Genomic DNA, 24954 nt, shown 5'->3' on the forward strand with positions numbered 1-24954 from the left:
ACTAGCGCTTTCATATCAGTAACAAAAATCAAATAATGCAAGATGATTTACTCCCCCTAGCAACCGAGGAGCACACTCATAGCAACCAGCCGAGCCTAGGGCCTCAGTGTAATCAGCTTGAAAATATTTCAATTATTGTGTTGATTTTAGTGGATTTGAGAGGCGGTCGGTGAGCGCCTCAGTACATTCAGCCCATGACCTGCAGAGGAAGACATTGATTTAAACAGGTGTCAGAGAGGGAAAGTAGAGGCAATTTAAATGGGAATGGGATAGCAAAGTCATTGAGCACTGTTCAGCGCATGTGTGACATCCGCCTGCTGCCACCGAATCAATGCAGCTCAACTGAACGGAGAAAAAAAAAACTCTCACCTTGAGGAATCATCCGTCTGCCGTGGCCCAGTGGAGCAGGAGGATGGAGGTTTTGCCATGATTCTCCTTACAGCCTGCCTAAAACCTGATCGGGGTCTTTAGCAGTGCCTGTGGGTCCACAGGTGACTCAGTGGATTGAAAAGATGCCTGAAACCGGGGTGCACACTAAATAATACAAATAAAAAGGATGCCGGTTATGTTGAGAAATCAACTACGGTAGCTAGGAACAATAGCTGTGCTCGTGTCTTGAAACTTTTTGTTCGAACTTGACTATAATTGGAACTATGAATTGTGCCGAGTTTTTCTTTGTTTCCCCAAACCACCACGGCAAGACAACAACTGCTTCACTAAGATAAATGAAGACTGCGTAATTCAAAACATAAGATGCGGCGGTAATGCATAATTGTACTTTTCACACTATTTTGCAGGCTGAAGTGAAGTGGAAGAAGTACGGTGCATTGTAATCTTTTAGCTTAAAATGTCATTTCTCTTAAAAGGATTCATTAGGACTAAATTTAGCAGTGGTGCCCACCATTATCTTAACCGCTGGAAATATTAACATTGGCCTTTTATTAAATTTGCAGGGTTATATTTAGCATGCAAATTGATTCCTTTCACTTTTCCACAAATACAGATCATTTCAGCATGGCTAATTTTGAGGCTATGAGAAGAGACGTACAAGTAATTAAAAGAGCAGACTTTTCCATCTACAGCTCAGTGTCCCGAACTCAATCTCCCCCCAACCCCTCCACACCAGTCCTGTTTTATCTTTTGTGGTGATTGTATCATCATCCCGGGCTTATCTTCCATTACCAGTAATGTTCACTGGTATTTATAGCATTCGCGTGCTGGATTTTTACATTTGTCTAGCTGTAGATTTCGGACATGAAAATGGCTGCTTTTGTTTCTATTCTTCTGTATTGCCTTTGCTCATGGCGATGTCCACAACATAAAGCGTATGTGTTCCTCACCAGAAGAAAAAAAAAAAAACGTGGCTACTCAATCAAGGAAATGTGCAACAAATGTATTTCTAGGGATCAGATCATCTGTGTTCTCTATTCGAAGAGGGAAATGCCTTTTGGACCTGGCAGCACTGCTATTACATCAAGTGTCCCAGATATGTTGACAGAAAATAATGTAAATGTGTCTCTGTGCTTTGTGATCACGCAAACAGAGGATTTGTGTAATCATTTGCTGATATCCAATGCCCACGGTCAGTCTGTGAGCTGTGGGTATGTGTAGGTGTTGATTGTGTTATGTGTTATGAGTGGGTGAGTTCAGTTGACTGTCAAACACACACTTTCCCCAGAGGTAATGGATTTGAATATTTTATAAATGCAATTTTATTTTTGCCAAATGTAGCTTATATCTTTATTAATATTATTATATATTATTAAAGTCAACATGAAATCTAAAATGACCCTATTTACTTTTTTAATGCATGTCATTGCTGTTGTTATTGTGAATGTTTCATCAGTGCATTTTATTCCAAAGACTATATTTTAGTTTTCATAATACTTTCATAATACTGTGATAATATTATAATTTGCTATTCCTCTTAACGCTCTGGTACCGTTTGCCTGTCGATCAAAAATTACCATTTGTTTTATTATTTCAATTAAATGATTGTACTATATTGTAGTTCGTTAATGTTTTTTATTAATATTTTGCATTTTTAGGGGATTTTATGGTACTAAATTATATTTATGCAGTAAAATCCATTTATTCACTTTTTGAGCATGGACCTGGAAATAAAATTTCCAACTTAAACTGTCATAAATATTGAATACTTTGCCGCACAGACTTAAGTTTGGTCTCTTTTAAAAAAAGATAATTAGTAGATTATTGCTGAAGTGAAAGAAAAAGTGAGCTTGAAAAAAGTTATAAAAAAGTTACATTTATTGTTATGCGCAAAAATACCATTTTGAATTTTAAACTGTGAGAAAATAAAAGTCATGTCTAAACAAGCTGTGTTTTTGAGATATTTGATATTGATATCTCAAAAAATGAGCTTTCAGGAAGAATTTGTTTGGGCGTTTCCCATTTATTGATTGTCATTTTTGATCGTAAACAATACAAGTGTGACTATTTTTTCAGGACCATTTTATCTTTTCAATTTATTTTTATTTATTTTTTGTGCCAAAACCTTTACCAAGTTTCATACCATTCCAATGAAGTAAAAAAGTTATTTTTTAGCAAACTCATTCGGTCTGAGATTTTATTTTAACAGTGTATTTTACTTTAACGGTTCCAAAAGGGAATGCTATATAAGATCCATGTTTGGTTCCCCAAATAACATTTCAGTAAATATTTCTTAAAAGAACCTTTTTTTTTTTTTTTTTTTGTGAAGAACATTTAAATATAAAAAAAACCCCACTTTTTTTCACTTTGTGGAATGGTAAGGTTGGTAAAGGTTCTTCGTGGAACCATAGATGCCAATAAAGAACCTTTATTTTTAAGAGTGTACATCACATTTACAGAATTAAAATAGTTGCAAACAGCAGTTCACGCGTTGACTTTTTAGCCACATAATAGACTGCATTGTTAAACCATAGCATGCCACCAATTCAGAGTTTTCTTTGTTTACTTTGTACAACAGAAACAATCTAAAACGTACATGGTATTAGGGCATACTTACTAGATCATCTCCAGACATTAGGTGTAGTAAACATCTGTGTATCATCACTCACACCATTCGTGGCACTTGCCATCAGTGGAATAGTTATTTAAAACTTGTGAAAGATATTTGAGATAGTCTGTGTTAATGTCCTCATTTGAAGCACAAAAAAATCTCCATGGGAGGATTTTTGAATATGAGCGGTGCTAATGCGTGTGATCACACATTAATCGTCTGACAGCATCTCACTCTCCACAGCCAGTCTATTAGGATTTTACACAGAGGTAGGGTCTAAGTGTCAGGTGTCATAATTTAATTGTGTTGTTTTCTAATGTCTCCGCTCCACTTTTGGGATGGGATTGCAGGCTAATCTATGTAGTGTTATGTCACTACCCTCTTTCCTGTCTTTTATTTTATTTTAAACTGGGGATGCAAGTAATTTACCCTTTGCATTCAAGTCTTCAAATGAGCCCAGCAGGACATCTGGATCATTATCTCAAAGCAATTGTATTGTAATGGGATAAATTAAATGTTAATCTTGTATTGTGCAAAAGGAAGAAGAAGTTATGAGTTTGTTTAGTTGGTGGGGTTTTTTTCTGTACAAGACAGTATAATGTGAATTTAAGTACTTGGACAATGGATGGACAATGTTGTCCAGGACCTGTATGCTATTCTTAGTTTAATAGCTAGTTCAAGTTAATAACAGCCCAACCACAAATAATGAACCATTTTTAATGCTCTCCCATATATGATTTCTGTATGGTCCTCATATATTGTGTCATTTATAAATAAAGGTGAATACTTTATTCTAAGAAGATTCTCTTTGTTCTTGATAACTGGCAACAGATATTAACACATGTCATACACAAGAGCAGCTCCAATTTGGCAAACGCAGGGAATTAGTCTGGTGAATGACAGAATGAGAGAGAGAAAAAAAATCCCTCCTAATAGCCTAAATATTTGGAAATTCCTTCCATGTGTTTATCCGTGCACACTCCTCACTCATGCTCATGTATTTTATTCCAAGTAAATGAACTAGGATTTGATTAGCTACTTCGGAAGCACAATTGTTTGGTGAAGTTAATTACTGAGTCAGTATATCTGCAATGAATCTGTCTTCACGCTATTGTCCAATGTTGCATTTCCATTCTTATATTATTTTCTTGAAATTGAAGTTACAGTAATGCATACATGTACATTTTTCTGGGTTATCCCAAATGAGAATTAAACTTTCATCCTGACATTTACTTTACACATATTACGTCTAATTGAATTTGTATTTTGTAGCAAGACTGCTAGAGGGAATCATGATTTGTTGGCAGAAAATGAATGTCCTGTTGCTAGCCTGTGTGTCCGTCTTAAATGGTATTGGTGGTGCTTTAATTAATTCTTGCCTGCCTTAATCGTTTATTTTGAATGGCTGAGCAGCTTATCAATAGCACCGAAATTAGAGTTATGTCCTAAAACGTACCTTCCTCAGGTTCTCCCCTGGTCGCCAATACAGTGTTGGATAAAAAGCAATCCAAAGCCAACCCGGAGCTAATGATAGATATGGTCACACTTTAGAGAGGTAAACAGTATTGATTCAGTTCCACTATCGTCTCTAATTTTCTTCCAGCTATTGAGCAATACGATCCTTTATAACTAATCACACTCACTTATAGGGTTGGAACAAAAACGTTTGAGTGTGTTTTTCTTTGACTGTTTTGTTTTATGGCGAGGTGATCTCTCGGACAGACGGGGTATCTGTATTGAAGTGTTTCTGCACTGTCACATCTCCCCACTTCCACTGCTCTAATGTGATTGATTGTGCCTGCATCAGGGCCATAGCACTAGACATGTTTGAAAGTGACATTTCAGACCCAGTTAGAACCAATTTCTCCTCAATGTTAAATAAAAATGTGGACCCTGAGTGGGATCAAGTTTTTGGAGCCTGTCCTTGAGCCTTTCTGAGCCCTAATGGGATAGTAAATGTCTGTACAACCAGGGAGTCCAAAGGATTAAACCTTCGGTAATGCGCATATAAAGTCTGAGTTACTGGCCAAGCTGTGTTAAAAGCTTTTGCAATTTTGGTTTAATGATGTAGCTGGGAGGTGTTGACTTGTATAGAACATTTAAAAACCTATTGATATAATTGCAGCTGAGGGATATTAAGACATACATTCAAAAGATCTAAAGTACTGTTATGATTTGGGTAATGGTTTATCAGTTGTAAATAAAAATGAATAAATAATAGTATAATAATAAAAAAATAACTGTTTTGAGTTTAAATGATTTTATATTTTTACCACTACAGAGCCTCATATTATCCATAACGTTGCTGTCGAACGGAAACCTAAATATCTCCAAAACATTTTTTTTCTTCTTTTTTTTTATATAAACACTGTGTTGTCAGTTGATATTGTGGCTTTATGTATGCTTAGATACTTGCATGTGTCATTATATTATTGACATTTTACCAAAATCAACCACAAATGGAGTTACAATGTTTTTGATCATGCAGTAAATTTAGTGAATAACATATGCCAACATGTTTTGTCTGTAATTAGAACAGCCGCATCTGAGGCAGTAAGTGTATCGCATTTTGTTTTTGTGAACTTTCAGGTTATAAAGTTTATTACAGCTATATGGGTGCTCAGTTTTTTTTCTGTCACTTGGCCAAAATCTCATGTTATTAAAGAAGAAATGCTACACAGGTTATTTAAGACAGCTATGACTCAACAACTATTGCTAGACTAAGACACTCTTCTCTGCTCCTCAAATACATAAAATATAAGCCTTTATACATATATACATACATTAGATAGATAGATAGACATACAGACAGACATACAGACAGACAGACAGACAGATAGACAGATAGACAGACAGACAGATAGATAGATAGATAGATAGATAGATAGATAGATAGATAGATAGATAGATAGATAGATAGATAGATAGATAGATAGATAGATAGATAGATAGATAGATAGATAGATAGATAGATAGATAGACAGACAGAAGCTTCATCTCGGCCAGTCCTTGTTCCAGAGCAAATTGATTTTGGTTAAGGGGAAAATTAAGTTTCATTACTTTATATTTGCTATATTTAACTTAAATCCTGTACTAGAGCACTGCTTTTGTATGTTTGACTGAATTTGTCTTTTATAATGGCTATTGTTGTTAATTTAAATATTGTTGTTCATTAAATATAATTTTATTTTTATTTTATACAATATTACAGTAATAGATCGTAGTCAAATTAGACACCATATTGGATTTGACACAAATGAAAACGAGGCTGTGAGTGATATATTTTACAATTGCATGCATAAGATCCTAGATGTAATTTTCACAACTGACAACTTTCAAAAGTTTTTGTTCACTGAAAGTTTTTGGAACGGTGTTTCGTAGATGAACAATCGGTATGTTGTTAAACAACAGTAGGCCACATTCAATTGAACACACTGTACTTCTATCCCTCAAAGCCTCGTTTTCAATCCCGTCAAAACATTTAATATGGTGCTACTCTGACCCAATCTATAGACTACTGAAGTCCTTTGAGGTCATTTTCACTACAATACACATCTCAAGTCTGGAAAAGCCTACACTGCACAACTTTAAAAATCCTAACATATTTCAAAACACTCTGCATCATATACTTGCCAACTTTGTAAATGGCTAGAAAAAAAACTGGGCATCATACAATAAAAGACTGACGCCGTGTCCGAAATCGAATATTTCCCTACTATATAGCATGTGAAAAACAATATGCCAACAGAGCAGTATATCTGAATACATATTCAAAAAAACAGAAGTTCCTGGTTGACCTCCTTCTTCCGGCGAGATTCTGAATGAGGCCAAGGGAGGGGATTTGTCAATGGAGGTGAAGCAACGCAACTGACGCTGGTAGGTAGGTCACATGATAATGACAACATGGCGGATGTAGTACATCCAAATTACATTCATACTACACACATTCATACTAAATAGAACATACTTTTTTAAATGTCGCAAAGTAAGTTCAAATTCAAATGAAATACCTAATCAGACAGTACGCGATTTCGGACGCACCATGAGGATCACACACTACCTGACTTCAAGTCATTCCCTTGAATGCCAAACTCGCGCAGAATATGTGCGTTTACTTTGCGCCATGTCGGAATTACCGTAATTACAAGATTCCGACTTGTAAAAAGCGCTCACATCCTCTTTAACTGGGAATTTTCTGAGAGCTCCGACTTGTACCACCTGACCGCTGCAGGTTAAATTTGGCGTTGATAGTGTTCCCATAGAAATGTATAATCCTGAGACTGAGGAATGTGCTCCAAATGGAATGTTGCGTGTTGTCATCTCATAATTTTGGTAATTACAACATGGCGTGAACACAGAAAAACACACACCTCATTGCTAGGAGATGAGACACATGTTCTAAAAACATCTCAAAATATCAAACATGTTTGATAACCTCTGACTGGATGGAATCACAGTCTGAAGATGGAGAAAAAAACATGATGGGCCAATCATACAACAAACTCCAACTGCTCAAAATCTGCAGACTGGCTTTGACTTTTGGTAACTAGCATCGACTAGCATCGACCCCAGACTACAAATGGAGGCAACAAATCAGGGCAAAAGTTGTGTATAAACCAGGCTTGAGACACAAGGTGGAGCCAGTTGCGTTTGAATTAAGGCTGTCAATCGATCAATTTTAGTCAATAATTTAAGCAATTTAGTATTACCATATAATTGTAACCTGTACATTTTAACATTTATAAGCTTTATAAAAATATAATCAACTTTTAATTTAAGTGAACTTAAAACAATCTTCACATAAACCCATTCTAATAAATGTCACATTTACTTGTGCCCTTAAATATATCAGGGCTACTTTTCTGTTGGCCCAGTCAGACCGGTTCAGATTTTGTCAAAATGCACAAAAAAGTTATTGTTTTCATTGTTTTTGACCCATGTAGCCCTGTAAACAGTGCTTTAAGATTTTCAGGTCTAACAGGTAGAGAAATTGAATAAAGCTGTCAAACACTTCACAGTCTTTACAACATAAATTATAAATAAATATAGATGAATCATTATTAAAGCTACAAAAGCTATTAAGTCAAGAGTAGTGAGTGATTTTCTCTTTTATTTTTGTTCTTTGATTATCCTTAATGACAGACAGCAGCAGGTTTATTAGGCTGCTGTCACTTTAAGACCTGCACATTTTCTCACAACTCTTTACTTTAATTTAAAACTTAATTTAACTCATTTAAAACTGTGCTTCCGAGGATAGTCGACAAAACAGGCATTTTAGCATAGTTTTGTGTGTATTTGTCCGTTCAAGCGCTGTCTGAAGTGGCTTTCTGTGAGCACGAGTGTGTGTTTGTGTGTGTGTGTCACAGCAGGAGATTCAGAGACCCGCACCAGTACAGCACTGCGTTCTGTTTTGCGTCTTATTGCGCTTGAATGGTTTAAAAGCTTTTGCATTAATAAGAACGAGGTCATATAAGGTAACGTTAGCCAAAATATGACTAGAAAATGGATGCTGTGTTAATTGTATTTTTAATAAAAATTGGCGGAGTAAAAACTAGATAATTTCGACACCCAAAATGCAACGAAATATTGTTTGTTTGTATTTTTTTTTTTACTATTATCAGAATAAATTATCCCTTATTATTTTTAGTTAGTTGCTAAATGCATAAACTGCAAAAGTCTGAAAGTCCTCTTTGCTCCAGATCATGACTTATTTTATGGGCTACTGTAAATTTGGAAGTAAACATTATATTGGCAATTCTGTTTGATGCCGCAAGTGGCGCAGAAAATACACTCCTCACTTTTCATTTCATTTTGCAAACATTATAACAGCACTTCATGTGTAAACTGGGCACCTTTTGTAATAGCCTTCCTTTTGTTTGCATTATGAAGAAACAGCTCCTCTTAGAGCCTCTCTAGAGTAGTTTGATAATGGATTGAGAAATAGCTTTGACTCAATATCTTTCAAAGTTCACCTGAATTGAATAATTTTCCTTCTCCCTGTATGTCTCTTTATGATGCTGTGTATTCCACATCAGGTTGAACGGGTCTTTTATGAATCGGACTAACTGTGTCCTCTCCATATGAAATGGGGAAGGTTAATGCGGTTTAAGGTATAAAATAATTACCAATTATCCCAGGGTTAACTACACCCTTAGGCAATTCCTTCCATGTCCCGCTATGTTGGACTTGACCCAAATCAATGACAAAAGTTACCTTATAAATCCTCATAACAAAGTTTGACCTTAGCATGGTGGTGGTTGTTTGGAAGAGAGGAACAGAGAAAAGCTGCGAGTGATCTAGGGAGACAATAGCCTACTCTACTATAATGAAAAGCATAGTTAATGTTGAATTCAAAATGTCTGCATGTGCTAAAGCCTCCAGGAACAGAAGTCTTTATTCTGAAATCCAGCACCAGTAGATTTTTACAACGGCCCTTCAAACTGTCACTTCACCGTTATGTGAAGTCATTTTGATGTTAACAAGTTCTTTACTGAGAACATCAACGCATTTACACCTTCTAGTGAGCTGTGATGGGTTACATTAGCTTCACAGAATCCATTTTTAATGCTGCTCCCTTACCCTGTAGCTATATATTTTTAAATAAACAGCTGGATTGGTAAATGGTCAAAGGGGAGCTTATTTATCTCTCACATAACTAGAGTTATTTGTGACCCGTAAAGGGTTGTCACTTACAAATAGATTTGGACAGTGTTGCCTTAACATCTGGAAACACTATTTAACTCATCCCATCTCAGGAAGTTTTCACACTTCACGCTTCATTAACCTCTAGGGTCTGGAGTCCCTGGGAAGACAGGGGAGTGAAACGCTTGTTTACACAGAGCCTTCTAAATCACCAGCGAGAGCTTTAGCCATCACTGCGGCACATCAGCGCAGGTGAGGAACATGCAGGTGCCAGGCTCTCGAGGATCCTTCCCACCCATCTCCATTTTCACTTCTAATTGATAATGAATTAGCTTTCGGGTGAGAATGAACTGCCAGTGTCAGTTCACAGTGAAGCACATTATGACACATTTGTATCTTACTACTGTCAAGGCCTGCATTTTGTGAATGCCTCATTGCCCCAGTTGTTACATGTATGTATATATATATGTGTGTGTATATGTATGTGTATGTGTATGTGTATGTGTATGTGTATGTGTGTGTGTGTGTGTGTGTGTGTGTGTGTGTGTGTGTGTGTGTGTGTGTGTGACCATGGACCACAAAACCAGTCACATTGCTCAAATTTTTTAACTTGAGATTCATACATCATCTGAAAGCTGAATAAATACGCTTTCCATTGATGTATGGTTTGTTAGCATATGACAATATTTGGCCGAGATACAACTATTTGAAAATCTGGAATCTGAGGGTGCAAAAAAATCGAAACATTGAGAAAACTGCCTTTAAAGTTGTCCATTTATGTTTGTGATTGTGCTGCATTCACTCACAAAAATAAATGTTTTATATATTTACGGTAGGAAATTTACAAAATATCTTCATGGAATATGATCATTACTTAATATACTAATGATTTTTGGCATAAAAGAAAAATCGATAATTTTGACCCATACAATGTATTTTTATCTATTGCCACAAATATACCCATATATACCTATATATATATATATATATGTTATAGCTTTATTAAGCTCAGTGAATAGGACACAACTCATAATGCATGTTTATACTTAATATTAGCATAAAACATTTACATCATAAAGAATATATTGACAAAAAGAATAAAGCTTCAGTTATTTTGTTCACATTTTTTACTTAATGAAGTACTTATTGCCTTTCTTTGTTGTGACATTATCAGTATGCATTTTAAAATGAGGAAAACATATTTTGCCAGTAGCGGTTCTGCTTTAATACAAACAATTTAGGCGGTTGAATAAGTTAAAAAGGTTAACAAAGTGTTGAAACTAAAAATCTACATCACAATGTAAATTATTTGTATCAAATAATTTTGTTTTCATTATGATTTTGCGTCACGCATGAGTAGTAAAAAAAAATTCACTACAATTTCAGATTTGTTCAAACAATTAGCCTATAGTTTTAGTAACCTATAGCTATATTTTCAATAGTAACATTTTAATACAATGGATAATTTGTTGGAGCCTGAGGTCATTGAGAGCCAGAAAGATGTGCTGCAGGCTCCATGAATCTCTTGTTGAGATTGTTGTCATGGACCAACAAATTCTCTTTTGGCCAGAATTCAGTGGTTTATCAGATGAAATGTAGGTAATGAAACACATCTCACAAGGTGATAATTAGAAAAGAAGTGCAAAGCAGCAGTCACACAGGCTGTTAGATTTTTAATAACCACAATGACCAGGGGAGTTAGTGTTAACATTTGGGTCATGTTTATCATACTGACTTACACCGGGTCAAGAATATGTATGAAAAAAAAAAAAAAAAAAAAAAAATGGTAATACATGTGATACTGTTGTGAAGGAGGTCCATGATTTAGTGAGACTGTTTTAATGAAAAATCTTTGCTTTGTTAGTTTTCTTCATGGTACACCTTTTTACTGAGGATTGAATTTTCAGATTAAGCCAGCATGTGATGATAATAAAATTATATAATTATTAAATTATAAAAAACAATAAGTCTTTAAACATGCTATAGAACACATGTATCTAATGTAGATATGAAACTGTGTATGTATTACATTTTTAATAATGTGTTGATTGCATTGCTAAACTTAATACTAGAATTACCCATTCTAAATACAAAGTGCATTATGAGTTGCTATTAATGCTGTTTTCACTCTTTTAATTGCCCTCAAAGGGAATTATTTAATTACCTCACTGAAACTTCCCAATTCTTTGTAAATTGGTGTGAAATCTCGCTTGCATTTTTGTTTCAAGCTCGGGACAAAAATCGATAATCCCTCATATTATAAGTGGGCGATTGAATCAAAGTTCAATCTTATTTCAATAAGGAGGAGTGTTGAAGTGATTGCAGGGACAGAGGAGTCTACCATTGGTGGCCAAAGAAAAGCAGTGCCACTTAGATCTTTCTCACAATCACTTAAAACGGTACTTGACATTTGGCTCCTATCCTGCAGCTACTCTGCCATGCATTTTAGGATTACTTTACAGCGTATGCCCATTAATTCACCGGCGGACTTCAACGCTCTTATCTCTGCCATGCAAACGCGGGATGGGGAGTATAACTGACATGTGCATTGTTTATTCACGATCCCGAAATTGATGAACTCAAGTAAGGTGTAAATAATTGGATATGTTATCACTTAGTGTTTTAGGTTTAATTTTCGTTTGTTGTAATGTTGTTTAGGCCTATGTCATTTAACTATCATTCCCAAATTTGTACGGCTGTCAATAGATATTGTCTGTCTTTTGCAATCAAAAATATTGCCGTTTGACAAAAGGATCTGGTCCTCAATCGATTTTACAACACCTTACGATGGAGTTCCTCTATTTCACCCTCTTTTCGAGATGTAAAAAAAAAAAAGGGTTAGGGTTAGGGTTAGAAAAAAAAAAAGTTTTATAGTCCAAAAGTGCAATTCAGACTATTTCATATTCAATAACATATATTTTTTTCGTCATGATACATGAACCAGGTAACAGTAAATATAATATTGCATTGTCAAAGAATGTTGCCAAAGATAAATAAATCCAATTTTCGAATTTAATCACAATCAAAATGTAGGCTATATAAATTGTTATGAAAAATGCTAAAAAAACTTCAAGTGAGTTTTGAGATGTTTAATTCCTTGAAGATTTATATTGAAAGCTATATTTCTCCAGCCATGTTAAAACAGTGCGGCCTAAAGAGAAGCAGAATATAATCACTATTCGGTTGGTCTTGCACCTGTCCTCGAGGTATATGAGGCGCTCGAGTTTAGCTAAATATAATACGACAAAAAAAAATCTACGAAGCACTCAGGGAGGGGTTAAGACTGGGTGTTGCAAATGAGGCTCTTGAAATCACCTTCATAATTAATTGCGCGAATTTGATTCTATTAAATAAAAATAACACGTATTGAGGAACTCAATTAGCATTAATTAAGCTTGATATCCTAATTTGGAAAATGTGTTGAGGAAAACAAGCGTTTTCCGAGTCGTTTTACCCCTGATGTTGTTGAATACCAGCTTTCTGCCTTTGGGCTGCTTTTCTCTCCTCAGAGAGTTGAAAATGAGAAATGGAGATGGAATATCAGGAGGTGCTAAATTAGCTGCCTGATCTGCACTTATTGCTGCACACACACACCCCCATTACTTTGCTGTTCTCTCTCACTCTCTCTCTCTCTCTCTCTCTCTCTCTCTCTCTCTCTCTCTCTCTTAAAATTCCAGGCATGGCGCGGCGTCGAGATAGCAGATTTATCAAATGGGAAAATGAATGCATGATGATCAGTTAAATTGAAAATCAGCGCCTGCATGACAGCCCGACCTGACACCTCCGTAATTAGAAAGAAAAATGATGGCGTCCGATGCATAATAGAGCAAAAACAATTTACACTCTCCCATAATGATCCAGCGTTCAAATTGAAAATTTCTCCGGGTAGAAATTGAATTCATAAAGTATGATTCATGGAGGACACATCTCCTGGAGGCTGCCTGGGCCATATCGATTGATAGTTTGTCCTGAATCATACAGCGCGCTGCTTTCAGGCAAAAGCTTAACTACTTAAGCAAATCGCTAATTTCACCTTAAGGCCACCAGTGTGCAGCCAGCGATACTCCTATTCAGATTGCAAATGAATTAAACATGAACGCGCCCCAATAGGAGAAAAAAAAAAAAAAAAAAAAAAAAAACAGCAGCAAATTGAAGGACACCTCCAGACAACTAACATTTTCCAAACACTTTCTTTTTTATATAGTATACAAAAGGCAGTTCACTGACTGAAATAGAGATAGCTATTTTATTCGGTTGACATTGAGATGGGGTATGATGTCTCCAAAGACCCAATATGAAACGTGTATTAGGAATAAATAGGCTAATTATTGTTTTTGTATAGGCTTGCAAATCTGGGCCATCATCATCATTTCAAAATATGTTCTTATTGATTGTCCTGACATCTTTTCTGCTCTTATCTTGCCCACCGTTGTGTAGTCTATTTGCCCTGGACGCCATATGCCAAGTCTTAAATCTGTCTCTGGTGAAAATTATGTAAATATTATGAAAGAGACACTGGCTCAGAAATTCATTTGCGCCAGCCTCACTGATTATTTTCAATTTATTTGCAAATCAAGACCGGTGGAAGTGAGGCGACCAGAGGATGTTTAAGAAGAAGACAATAAACGCGCCCGTATGAGCAAAATTAAACACCTTGGAAAATGAAAATGCTAATTCATTATTGGTATTTAGCTACCGTGCAGTTAGGCTATATTTATCATGAAAATGATCGTATGCTTTTATTGCCTTCTTTTCTTACCTCGCCTTTAGATCTGGTCAACAGTGCTAATATTGTCAAGGCGCAGATGTCTGGGAGCCCCCACATGGTCCCATGGGACCGCCAACCCTATTAGAACAAATGTGTTCTGCTATTGTAAATAGGCACGTTTGCTTCGCCCGTCCTATTACAGCCGACGCATGATCAATAGGCTGATAACACAGGAACATCAATATAAGCGACAGAACAATGAGGGATATCATCGAACATCTATCTTAATATAGCCAGCTACAAGGGCCCTGACAAAGTGAAAAGCTCATGAAAATTCCGCCCCACGAATTCCCATCTCCTATCCAATATGCACAAACACACTCCCAGCTGCCGGGGCTATTATTTTCGTATTTCAATTTGACACCCCAGCCTTTCATGCTAATTCTATTATTCTTGGAAGTTTATGTGATTTCATATCACTAGAAATCGGTAATGTATTATAACCCTTTGGGCTAAAATAAACTGAATCCCTGCAGTAGCCACCGGGAAAATAATTACTTTCATATCAAAACTCTGCAGGAGTCGAACGGGTCTTTTCGCCTCCGGCTCGTAACCTCATTTCAGTGTAGCTTATAGATGAATAAATTTGTTAAAGCAATACACAAAATACAACACAGGGTTTGGGAGAAGGAGCTCCAGCCCACAATATAAGCTCTATTTAGGGCCATACACGCTTAAGTTTGTTGTATACAATCGATTTATTTATGAAAAACTTACATATATAAATATCTTAATACTTTGTACAACGTTTGAGGTTTTGTCTTGGTGTTTTTTTTTTTTTTTTTTTTTTTTTTTTACAGTTTCTTATACAGGGAGCTGCTGCTATTTGTTTAATAAACATTTGATAGCCCACCACATACACAAATTATTCACACAGATATTTCCCCTAATCAGAATATAAATATGTCAATGAAAACGATACGTTTCGATATGTCGACTTTTTTCCTCTTCGTTTAATCTGAGGAGAAGTGTCGTGCGATATCGACACGCACTTCAGTTTCTATTATGATATCATTTATTCCATATCGACGTCAACTGAGTCTTTGTCGGTGTCCTTGTTGGTTGTCGCTGATTCTGAATTTTGTGGTGGATAGTCAGGTAACGACTGCTCCCTTTTTTCCGACTGTGGAGACTTTGGATCAACGAGGTCTAACTCTATATCTTGTGGGCATCTTTCGTTACAGCTGCCCGTCGAGTGGCCGTTAATGGTAGTCTGTGGTGAACTGCTCTGTGGTGAACACGACATGTTGCCCGACTGACTGACCTGGCCTTTGATTGCTCGCGCGCCGCAGTTGTTTACACTGTTGTCCTTGGCGTTCCTGTGTCCTAGGTTTCCAGCAAATGAACTGTCAGTAGCTGGCCCTTTCTGGCCATTTTCGGCATCGGGGCCTGGTGCTGTGCTCTTCAGAGCAGTCTGTGGAACAATGAAACCGAGAGGTTGTGTAATAGGGTACAGTAAAAAATGTCCTTTCCCTATCAAAGGCCGTGGTGTCGGTAGTGGGAAGTCCATTGGCGGCTTGCGCCTCGGCCTGGAGTCCGACAGAAGGCTTTCCACGCTAAAGGGATTGAGTTTTTGAAGAGTGGAAGACCTACTGTTGGAGCACAGGTTTGACTGCTGACCGCTGTCGGATGAGTCCAGCTCGGATCCATTCGCGTCTTGGTCTGCGTTTCTTTGGTTCTGGAGTTTCTGTGGAGTTTGGTCGCAGCTTGGTTGCGTTTGGTTTCGGCCCATGTCGCAAATGCTTTGTTCACTGTCCGTTACTTGTGACAAGCCACTGTCACTGTCAGATCCTGGGGTGTGAAATAAGTCCCCGGAAATGAGTTTGTTCTGGGACTTTAAAAGCCTTCTTTCTTGTTTCCTTTTCTTCTTCTCCATCCTCTCTAGTTCTCTGCGAGCAATTTCCTCTGGGTCCATTGGCTCGCCACTGCAGGTCGTCGGATGAGAGTTGTGTGCTGGTCGGCCCGGCCCTTTCTTCGTGTTCTCCTTTTTTCTCCATTTCGCCCTTCGGTTTTGAAACCATACCTAAACACGAAAAGAAAAGACGTTAATTTTCATGACATTAAAATAATGCCAATGAAATAGACCTATATATAATATATTCCTTCTTTTAAACATAGTATAGATTATACGTATTTAATAGATCATTAATTTACATATTCACTTATGCATAGGCTATATAGGCCCTATACACTTAACACACACACACACACACACACACACACACACACACACATATATATATATATATATATATATATATATATAGTAGGCTATATAACATTATAATATGCAATGCTGTATAGTTAAATATTGTGTGATAGAAAATGTATTTTCTTTTTTGTTGTTTATGAAATAGGCTACTAAAAATAGAAAACATTTTGCTAAATTGTGCATTGCCAGTATGTTTATAGAATGTTGTTGGCTATATTTAGGATTGACTATGTATTATAAGTGTGATATATAATAATAATAAATAAATTATAATAAATTGAAAATAGGCCTGTCTATAAAATGAAAATAAAACGCAATTAATGCTGTTCTAAAAGTAGGCCGCATCCTAAAACATATAGGCTAGATGAATTACATTATACGCTCCATAAATGTTTAGGCAAGGAGTTTTGATAAATAGGCCAAATGTTTGATTCGATTATTACAGACCATGATAACAAACGTATACGCCTGACAGGCTATTTTGCGTAGCGAAATCTGAACAGAGCAATGTCTTCTGATCACAAACATCCATCACATTAAATTTAGTAATATTTTATAAGAATTGCGAACAATTCATGTAGCCTATCTTTTCAACCGATATCACAAAACATAGCCTATCACCCGACTTTAGGCTATGTAAAATAGAATCATAAAAATACATTTTTGAATGATTTTATTTAATCTTAGTTCAAGTCGGTATCTTGATTTGTTTATTTCTGCTAACAGTGGGGCCTTGTATACTCTACAAAATACATTATAAAACAACAACAACAACAAAAGACTATTTCGTCCACAAACACTTGCCGTTTTTTAAATAATTTAAACTTTAAATAAAGGTTCCTTAACCTTAAATGAAGGTAATTTGAAAACAGAAGCATTTTCAAAATTAAGACATTCTGTGTTTTGTACAAAAACATTTAATGGAGAGAAAGATACCAAAGCAGAACTAAAAAAAAAATAAATAAAAAAAACAGGGTTAGCCTATTCATAAAACCGTGTTCACATCTTTTGAATTGATCTGTTTCATAACGGCACACAAGACATGAAAGATAAATTCAGTTTATTTACCTGCACCCTCGATTCTATCAAATCCAATCTCAGAGCAAGTGCTTCCCTCATGAACACATCTGGATAGTGACTTTCATTAAAAGCCTTCTCTAATTCTTCCAGCTGCCAGCCAGTGAAATTGGTACGAGTTCGTCTTCTTTTACAACCCGGGCTATCCTTCTCTGGATCTCCCGAATCTATGTGAGAAACAATAAATTAGCATCGCTTGTAACTTGCACAGTTCTGTCCACCAAAACAGTTGGCCCACTAAAATTCTTCGGAGTGTTTATATTTCTGCATAAATGTGTGAGAAAGGATAGTGAGAAAAATGAAAGCCATCAGTTTTCTTTTCTCGGCAAAGCAACAATAGCAAGAAAATTATACGGAGAGAGGGAAGTACGTGCTGTCAATAATTTTGTAGAATATTTTATATTAGCCTCTCTTCCTTATTAAAGTCAGTCTGCCTTAATTCCAATAAACTAGCATGATGAGAGAACCCTTTGTTTTGTTTCCCGGGGTTATTCTTCAAAGCTTTATGGGGGAGAAGAAAAAAAAATCTTTGTTTTACAACATGACAAAAACACGCTTTCCTTCGTCCACCAAAGTCCCTCATGCCAGTTTAGGACAAGTGTCTGTTTGCTTACCTGTCAGTTTGTACTGTTGGTTATCTCCATTCATCCCGCAGCCAGGCGACAAGAGATGGTTAGAATTCACCACAGAAGCCGCGCACGAGCCGTTAAGTAATCCGTCTATTGAGAAAGGAACCGCGGCCGTGGATTGAAGTTGATGACCGGCTAATTCGTACACATGATGGTGGCTTAGATGGTACGGGAAGCCCACCATCCCACCGAGCGAGCCTCCGAACTGGGCATGAGGTGGATCCAGTATCCTGCTGTCCATCATCTCCCAGGCAAAAGGAAACGACGTCTGGTGGTTGGTGATGTGAATTTAAAAAACATGCAGCGAGAGTGGCCAGCGAGGAGGGGACATGATGTGGAGAGTAGGATGAGCTGTTCTTTATCAACACGAAGCTTCCAATAATTAGCTTAGGCTCTGGGAATTTGAGACCAATGAGAAACGTTAATCGGCGCTGACGTCAGAGACGTAGTCTGAAAACGCTTTCCATATCGATTGCTAATTAAACCTGACATCCACCTCAATAAACAATATCAGAGCTGTCACAACAAGACAGGAGGGCTTTGATAAGAACTACATCACGACTACACAGGGGGCCTTAGAGGGAGAGCGATCAGATTTGATACACAGTTAAACGCTAAATAGACACTGAAATCTCACCTCGGACTGCAGCCACACAGAGCGTCGGATTCATCACCGTTTGAGACAATGTCCCTCTATTCATTTCGAATCTTTTGCACACACAAACAAACACACACACAAAAGAAAAGAAAACGAGGAGGGAAACAAACACACAACCGTACCGATTCGTCAAGTCGAAATGTTGCCATGTGAACAGGTAAGATTGCCAGTGCAATGCTGACAAATTGACCGACCCACTATAGCCTATTTATGTGGCGATTTTATAGGCAACTTGTCACAAGTTAATCCGAAGATATTCGTCAAACAGAGCTGTCAATTTTAATTCCGAACTACAACCAGACGCGTCACGAGTCTAACACAATGCTTTTTTTTAAAAAAAAAAAAAAAAAAAAAAAAAAAAGGCTGAAAATGACGCGAACCTACTCATTTGATGTGCCGGAGGAATAAATGAACTTTTAATTACACGATAGCTAATTAGAAGACACTCGACATTTAACAGAAAATTAGATATATTTCCCCTGCCATAGCACTCGTGTAATTAATGTCATTTAAACAACTGATGTAGCTACAAATTGCGCGCGGTTTATTTGTGGTCATTGTGTATAGGCTATATAATATCATGCATGCTTTAACTTACAACATTTGCTACACCTCCGAAACAATATTGGTTTATTAATGTAAGCAGTTCTCCCATGCATTAATTAATATTTTATTGCAACCCGACAGTGTGCCATTAAGGGGGGGGGGGGGGGGGGGGGGGGAATACAAAACAAAAGTAAATAATTATTTAGTCTATCATCATTTTATATTCTGAATTAAGTTAAGGTCAGGTAGCCTAGTGGTTGGGTGCACCTTAATCTAACATTATCATTAAGCAATCTTGCATTAATATATATATATATATATATATATATATATATATATATATAGGCTACATATATACACACACACACACACACACTAATTTATGCAAGTGAACTGTGTTTTTGAGAATGGTGATCAATCCCACCGCTTTAAGAGGACGTCCTGTCCCCCCCCTCTCATTACAGAGAATTAATTCGACTTTATTTGGCCAATGTCTGGAGTTGTCATAATGTTAATCTGAGTTGAAATTTCGCTCCCCACTCATTCCCTGACCCTTGGCACTCGGATTGGCGTGTTGTAATAACCCGAATCTTTCAACAGAGGCCCTGATAATTGTTACCTTATTAGCATGCAAATTGTTTAATTAATATTATTATGAGGAACTATATAATCCGTTCGTCTCTTGACCTCGAGCCCAACTAGCACCCCACTGCATTTCAATGTTTAAATTTTAATGAACCCTTTAAAAATGTCTCAAGATCTAGCCTTTTATCCCCCCGTCTCACAAAAGCTGCTTTTAGAAGTTTAAGGAATCTTTGAATGTTATTTTCTTTGTGCCTTAAACTTATTTTTTATCATACTGTACACAAGGATGAATAATTCGGTTTATTCAGATCCCCTTTTGAACATCAGAATTCTATAATTGCAGCTTTGACAGTTCAGGGCGCGGTCCCGTCCTGGCGCGATCTTAGCTCAATGAAAAGCAGCCCTTGACACGCGTTCCCGGGAGACATTGCATTTAAATCCGTTTTTCTACAACCAAGTGCCATTGTCAGATCCTAGCTTTAATTAACCCGATAATAAGACGAACACGACTTGCTTTCAGGGCCGTTGTTAGACTGTCTGATTTGCCATTTATTTGGATTCTGCAGTTTCATTCACAAATTAGGCAAAGGGACACATTTATACATAATGTCTTAGACTGACCACAGACAAATGTAACATTATTGTGCATACTGGACATCTAATTTGGTTTGTTAAACATGTACGTTTATCCATTCTCAATTAATCACAAGGTGTTTACCTCTTTATTTATTAGATTTCAGTCATCTTAAGGCCAAAACAATCTATTAGTTGTGTGCAGTGCAAAATGCATGTAACTCTCGAAACACCTAAATTATATACATTTTATAATAATCACGCATGCTTGACTATGGCTTGTCCAAAGTCCACAACTTTATTAGTTCAGTTCTCAGAGAAAAGGACTGAGTCAGGACTGGACCCAGCATCCACAAAACAAACACACATGCACCAGTAGGCTATATCACCTATTACACCCATTAGAGTTCTCCTATATGCCAACAGGGCATAGGCTATCTTAAAATCCCAACAACCGTACCCAAGATGTCTTCTAATTAGCAGGTGGAATTTCAGTTACAGGAAGTTATCTGTACTCAAAAGGACGTACTGAAGCGTACACCTGAGCAGAAGAACCCACCCAAAGCTACCCTTGAAGCCATGCCTCTGGCGAAAAATGAGTATGTGCAATCAAGTAGACGTCACTGACCCCATTAACAGCAGGTGTTCAGATGTAACGCCTAACCAAACAAACTAATCGAAGCGCCCATCCAACTAACGCCTAACCAAACAAACTAATCGAAGCGCCCATCCAACACCGACGCCCGCATCACTAACATTACATAAAATCAAATTCATTTTTAATTAGGCTAGCAAATTAATACGCAACAGCTGAGGAGTTTAATTACTCAATTAACTTCACGCGCGTTAATTTTTAACTATCTAAATTAAGTTGCACATTATTCGATTTGATGATAATTATAGAATTAAATCTAAATTAATTGTTGTGGATGATTTGATACGACGAGATGCCGCTCCAATTAAAGCAAAAAGACGTGGCGCTAGTGTTTTAAACCAAATCCTTTGATTCGATTTTAGTAGGCAGGAAACGCTGTTTCCAAATTTTCTCTGATCACGAAATTTCCCCCCTCTTCTTAATCCCTACAATTAAAAGTTCCCTCCATCTAATTATCTGTAATTGTGCTGCTGTCAAAGTAGAATGGAGAAGTGAAAGCGATTGATTTGGACTTTTAATTCACTTCATTTCTGATAGAAGGGAAAGTAATTCCCTTCAAATTACCTCATTCAATCCTGACACCCTAATACCCTTCAAAATCTTTTTACTCACCGCATTTATATATTAAAAAGGAATCTAAAATGAGTGCGGCCTCCTAATAATAATAACCAAACTTCCATTAGAATAATAATTTCATTTCAATTAAAACTGACTTATCACCTTTGCTAAAACGTGCTTAATATGCCGAAAATTATCAATGCTTGAAGGAGCCCAAACTGGGGAGTCTAATTGTAATCAGCAAATCAGAGGTGCTTGTCGCTCCCGTGCCATCGCAGTGAGGCAGTTCGGAAATAGAACTAATTTACTCAACTCCCCCGGGAAATCCGCTCAACAGATTAACATTTTCAAAATATAGTAATGATATAATTTGAGAAATGGTGACGCCAATTTGTGAGAAGCCTTTGTGCAGAATCATTTGCATTTTTTTTCCACCGCCTGCATTTTTCCCGTTAATTACAGCTTCCACAGATGAAGGGTGTGCAGTTTGACTCATTGCTTATTATTCAACTTCAATCTAGTAATATAACACAACAGGGAAAGAAAATAACCAAATCTTCATCCTAACCCCATTTAATTCCTTAAGTGTCTCGGAACTTGAATGCGAAGAGACAACTGTCTCCCTTAAGAACCGAAAGTGGCTAACTATGTACTGGCGTGTGTGCGCGCGTGGCTCGGACTGTCACGTGAATAATTCCCCCCAAAATTGAAGGAGGACATGCTTGTCATGAACTTGGCCTATATGGGCAACTGGGCCTAAAGAAAGAACCAATCTAGACATCACCCCCGTTAACTCGAACCATATTTGACACCAAATAGGCCTATAGCTACATCACCATGCTTTATAAGTCCGGCCTGCCTTGGTCGTACCTCTCCAGTGTGACCCAGCAATGGTTAAACGTTTCTTTTGTTAAGATTTGGCTGTCCGTTAATCTCCTGCCAGGTCGGTAGCTCACGTTGTAGGGATCTGAGGCACGGAGAGCGTTAACTATTATCCACAGCCTGGCCATCTGCTGCTGTAGAAAATTCAAAGCCCAGGAGATCTGCATATATCCACATCGTAAACGAGGAAAGATGTTTTAATTAAGAGAAATCAGGTTAACTTAGCGCTAATTAACAAGCTATCTTCTTAATGAATTGTGTGTGCTGTTCTCTTTCTATGAAGCGAATAGGACATATTTCATTTCCAAAAACCAGTCCCCACTGCACCATCCATGAAAGGTGCATTATGCTCACCCGTTTATTAGGCCTCCTAAATTTTACACTACTAGTTTAATCATCGTCAGCGACTCGTCGCATCAAGTCACTTTTAAGCATGCGTCGACGTGCTTAATTGATAAAAGTTATATTGCTCATTAATGAGCTTGTGTCTTTTTAATTACCATTCTTCAAAGACAATTTAGTCAGAAATCGAATACATGAGCGCCATCACGCGGTGGTCCGTTTTCAATATAGGCCTAGCATTTCACACTTGTATATTTGAATACCTTTTTGACCAAGCTATAACAAGTCATTATACCCGTATTAAAGTCACGTTTATTTCGTTTTTCCATGCCATGATGATCTTCTATTAACATCCTAAATGGTCCTGACATTTCGTTTCCTGCATACCCCCACCCCATCTGTTCACTTCTATCGTCTCTTAATTCGAGTTCTATATAGTTCATTGTCTCTGACACGTTTATTGACGCCTCCTTTACATTCACCCTCCCTCTAACTTTACTCGATAGCCCCGAGCCGCCTCCTCTTCTGGCCCATTAACTCATTGAGAAAATCTGCTTAAACAAAAAGCTGAAAGGCGATAGGCTAGCCTACTCGGCGTTAACAAGTCGCACTGTCACTTTTGTCAAGGCAGCCGACTTGGCGCATGTTGGCAGCCTCCCTTTCAGTCGTGAACCTATACGGGGGTAAATTAAAATGCTTTTATTTTCTTGAAACTCAGAAAAAAATAATTTTATTTAGAAGCCTATTTGTATCATACATAAAATGATTTTATAATTAAGAAACATATTTTATTTAAATAATTTATTTTATGAATGTATTGTACATATATTCTAAAACAATAACAGCAACCACTATTATTATTATTATTATTATTATTATTGTAGTAGTAGTAGTAGTACTACTATGTAAAAAAAAGTTACTGTCTTCAGTTTACAACTTGGATGTTTAAGTCATTTCAACTTAAATTACATTAAACTGACTTTAAAAATAGGCTAATCTTGTATAACTTAAGGTTGAAAGTTATAGCAATGTAAAAACATGTCATAACTTATCGATCATATAACTGTTTACAGTGTATATGGCTATAATAAATCTATACCTTGGTCTGCTGAGAATTATGTGTCCTATCAAAAGTTCAGTTTTCAGTTTTTTAGTTGCTCTATTGTTGTTGTTGTTTTTTTTTAATAACAACATTAGTTCTAAAGAAGCTTTAAAGAATCTATTATCTTATGGGATCTATATATAGACGTTCTGTCAGAACCTTTTAGGGGTTCCCATTATGGCATCATTTAATGGATTTAGTTTTAATTAATTATTTTAACTTTAATTAATTTTTCATTTTAATTAAATGTTATGAATTACACAGCTCGTAAATATAATTCATTACTAGATTTTTTTATTTTTTAAATAACCTGTTAAACATGAACGTATCATGCAATCATTAAGACATTTCTGGACACACTAGACACCCTAGAGTTCTATATAGAACTGCATTTAAGCTTTTTGTAAGAGTGTGAAAACCCTTCTAACTGCAACCTTTATTTTTAAAAGTGTTTAACATCTTAGCATAAACTTTAGGTAAATTATAGACCTTTTTTGTGTAGAGATTTTGCAGGCATTTATACTAACAGTGGGCTAAAATTTACACATCCAAACCTGCTTTGCAATTCTTAATAAGAAATACTGATATGCCCAATCACAAAAGCTTAACAAGCCTTCAGATGCAATGGTTTATTACGCGCAATTATCATTCAGACAGCCTATCAAAATTCAATCATGCATAAAGGGATTATTAACCAAGAATAATACTATCTCATAATAGAAAA

General features: G+C 36.7%; 2 protein-coding genes across 2 annotated transcripts in view; one reads left to right on the forward strand and one right to left on the reverse strand.

The window, feature by feature from the left end:
* micall2a (mical-like 2a) overlaps window positions 1-24954 on the forward strand; it is a 116430-nt gene that overhangs the window by 88849 nt on the left and 2627 nt on the right. The gene's annotated exons all lie outside the window — the stretch shown is intronic.
* uncx (UNC homeobox) lies at window positions 15167-19569 on the reverse strand. The gene is made up of 3 exons (XM_084095983.1): window positions 18315-19569; window positions 17692-17867; window positions 15167-16434 (listed from the first exon to the last, which is right to left on the reverse strand). Exons 1-3 carry the CDS (start codon window positions 18571-18573, stop codon window positions 15427-15429), a joined length of 1443 nt encoding a protein of 480 aa, XP_083952109.1. The 5' UTR covers window positions 18574-19569; the 3' UTR covers window positions 15167-15426.

This window comes from Abramis brama (assembly GCF_963993115.1).
Source record: "Abramis brama genome assembly, chromosome: 1".
In the NCBI taxonomy this organism is placed as follows: domain Eukaryota; kingdom Metazoa; phylum Chordata; class Actinopteri; order Cypriniformes; family Leuciscidae; genus Abramis; species Abramis brama.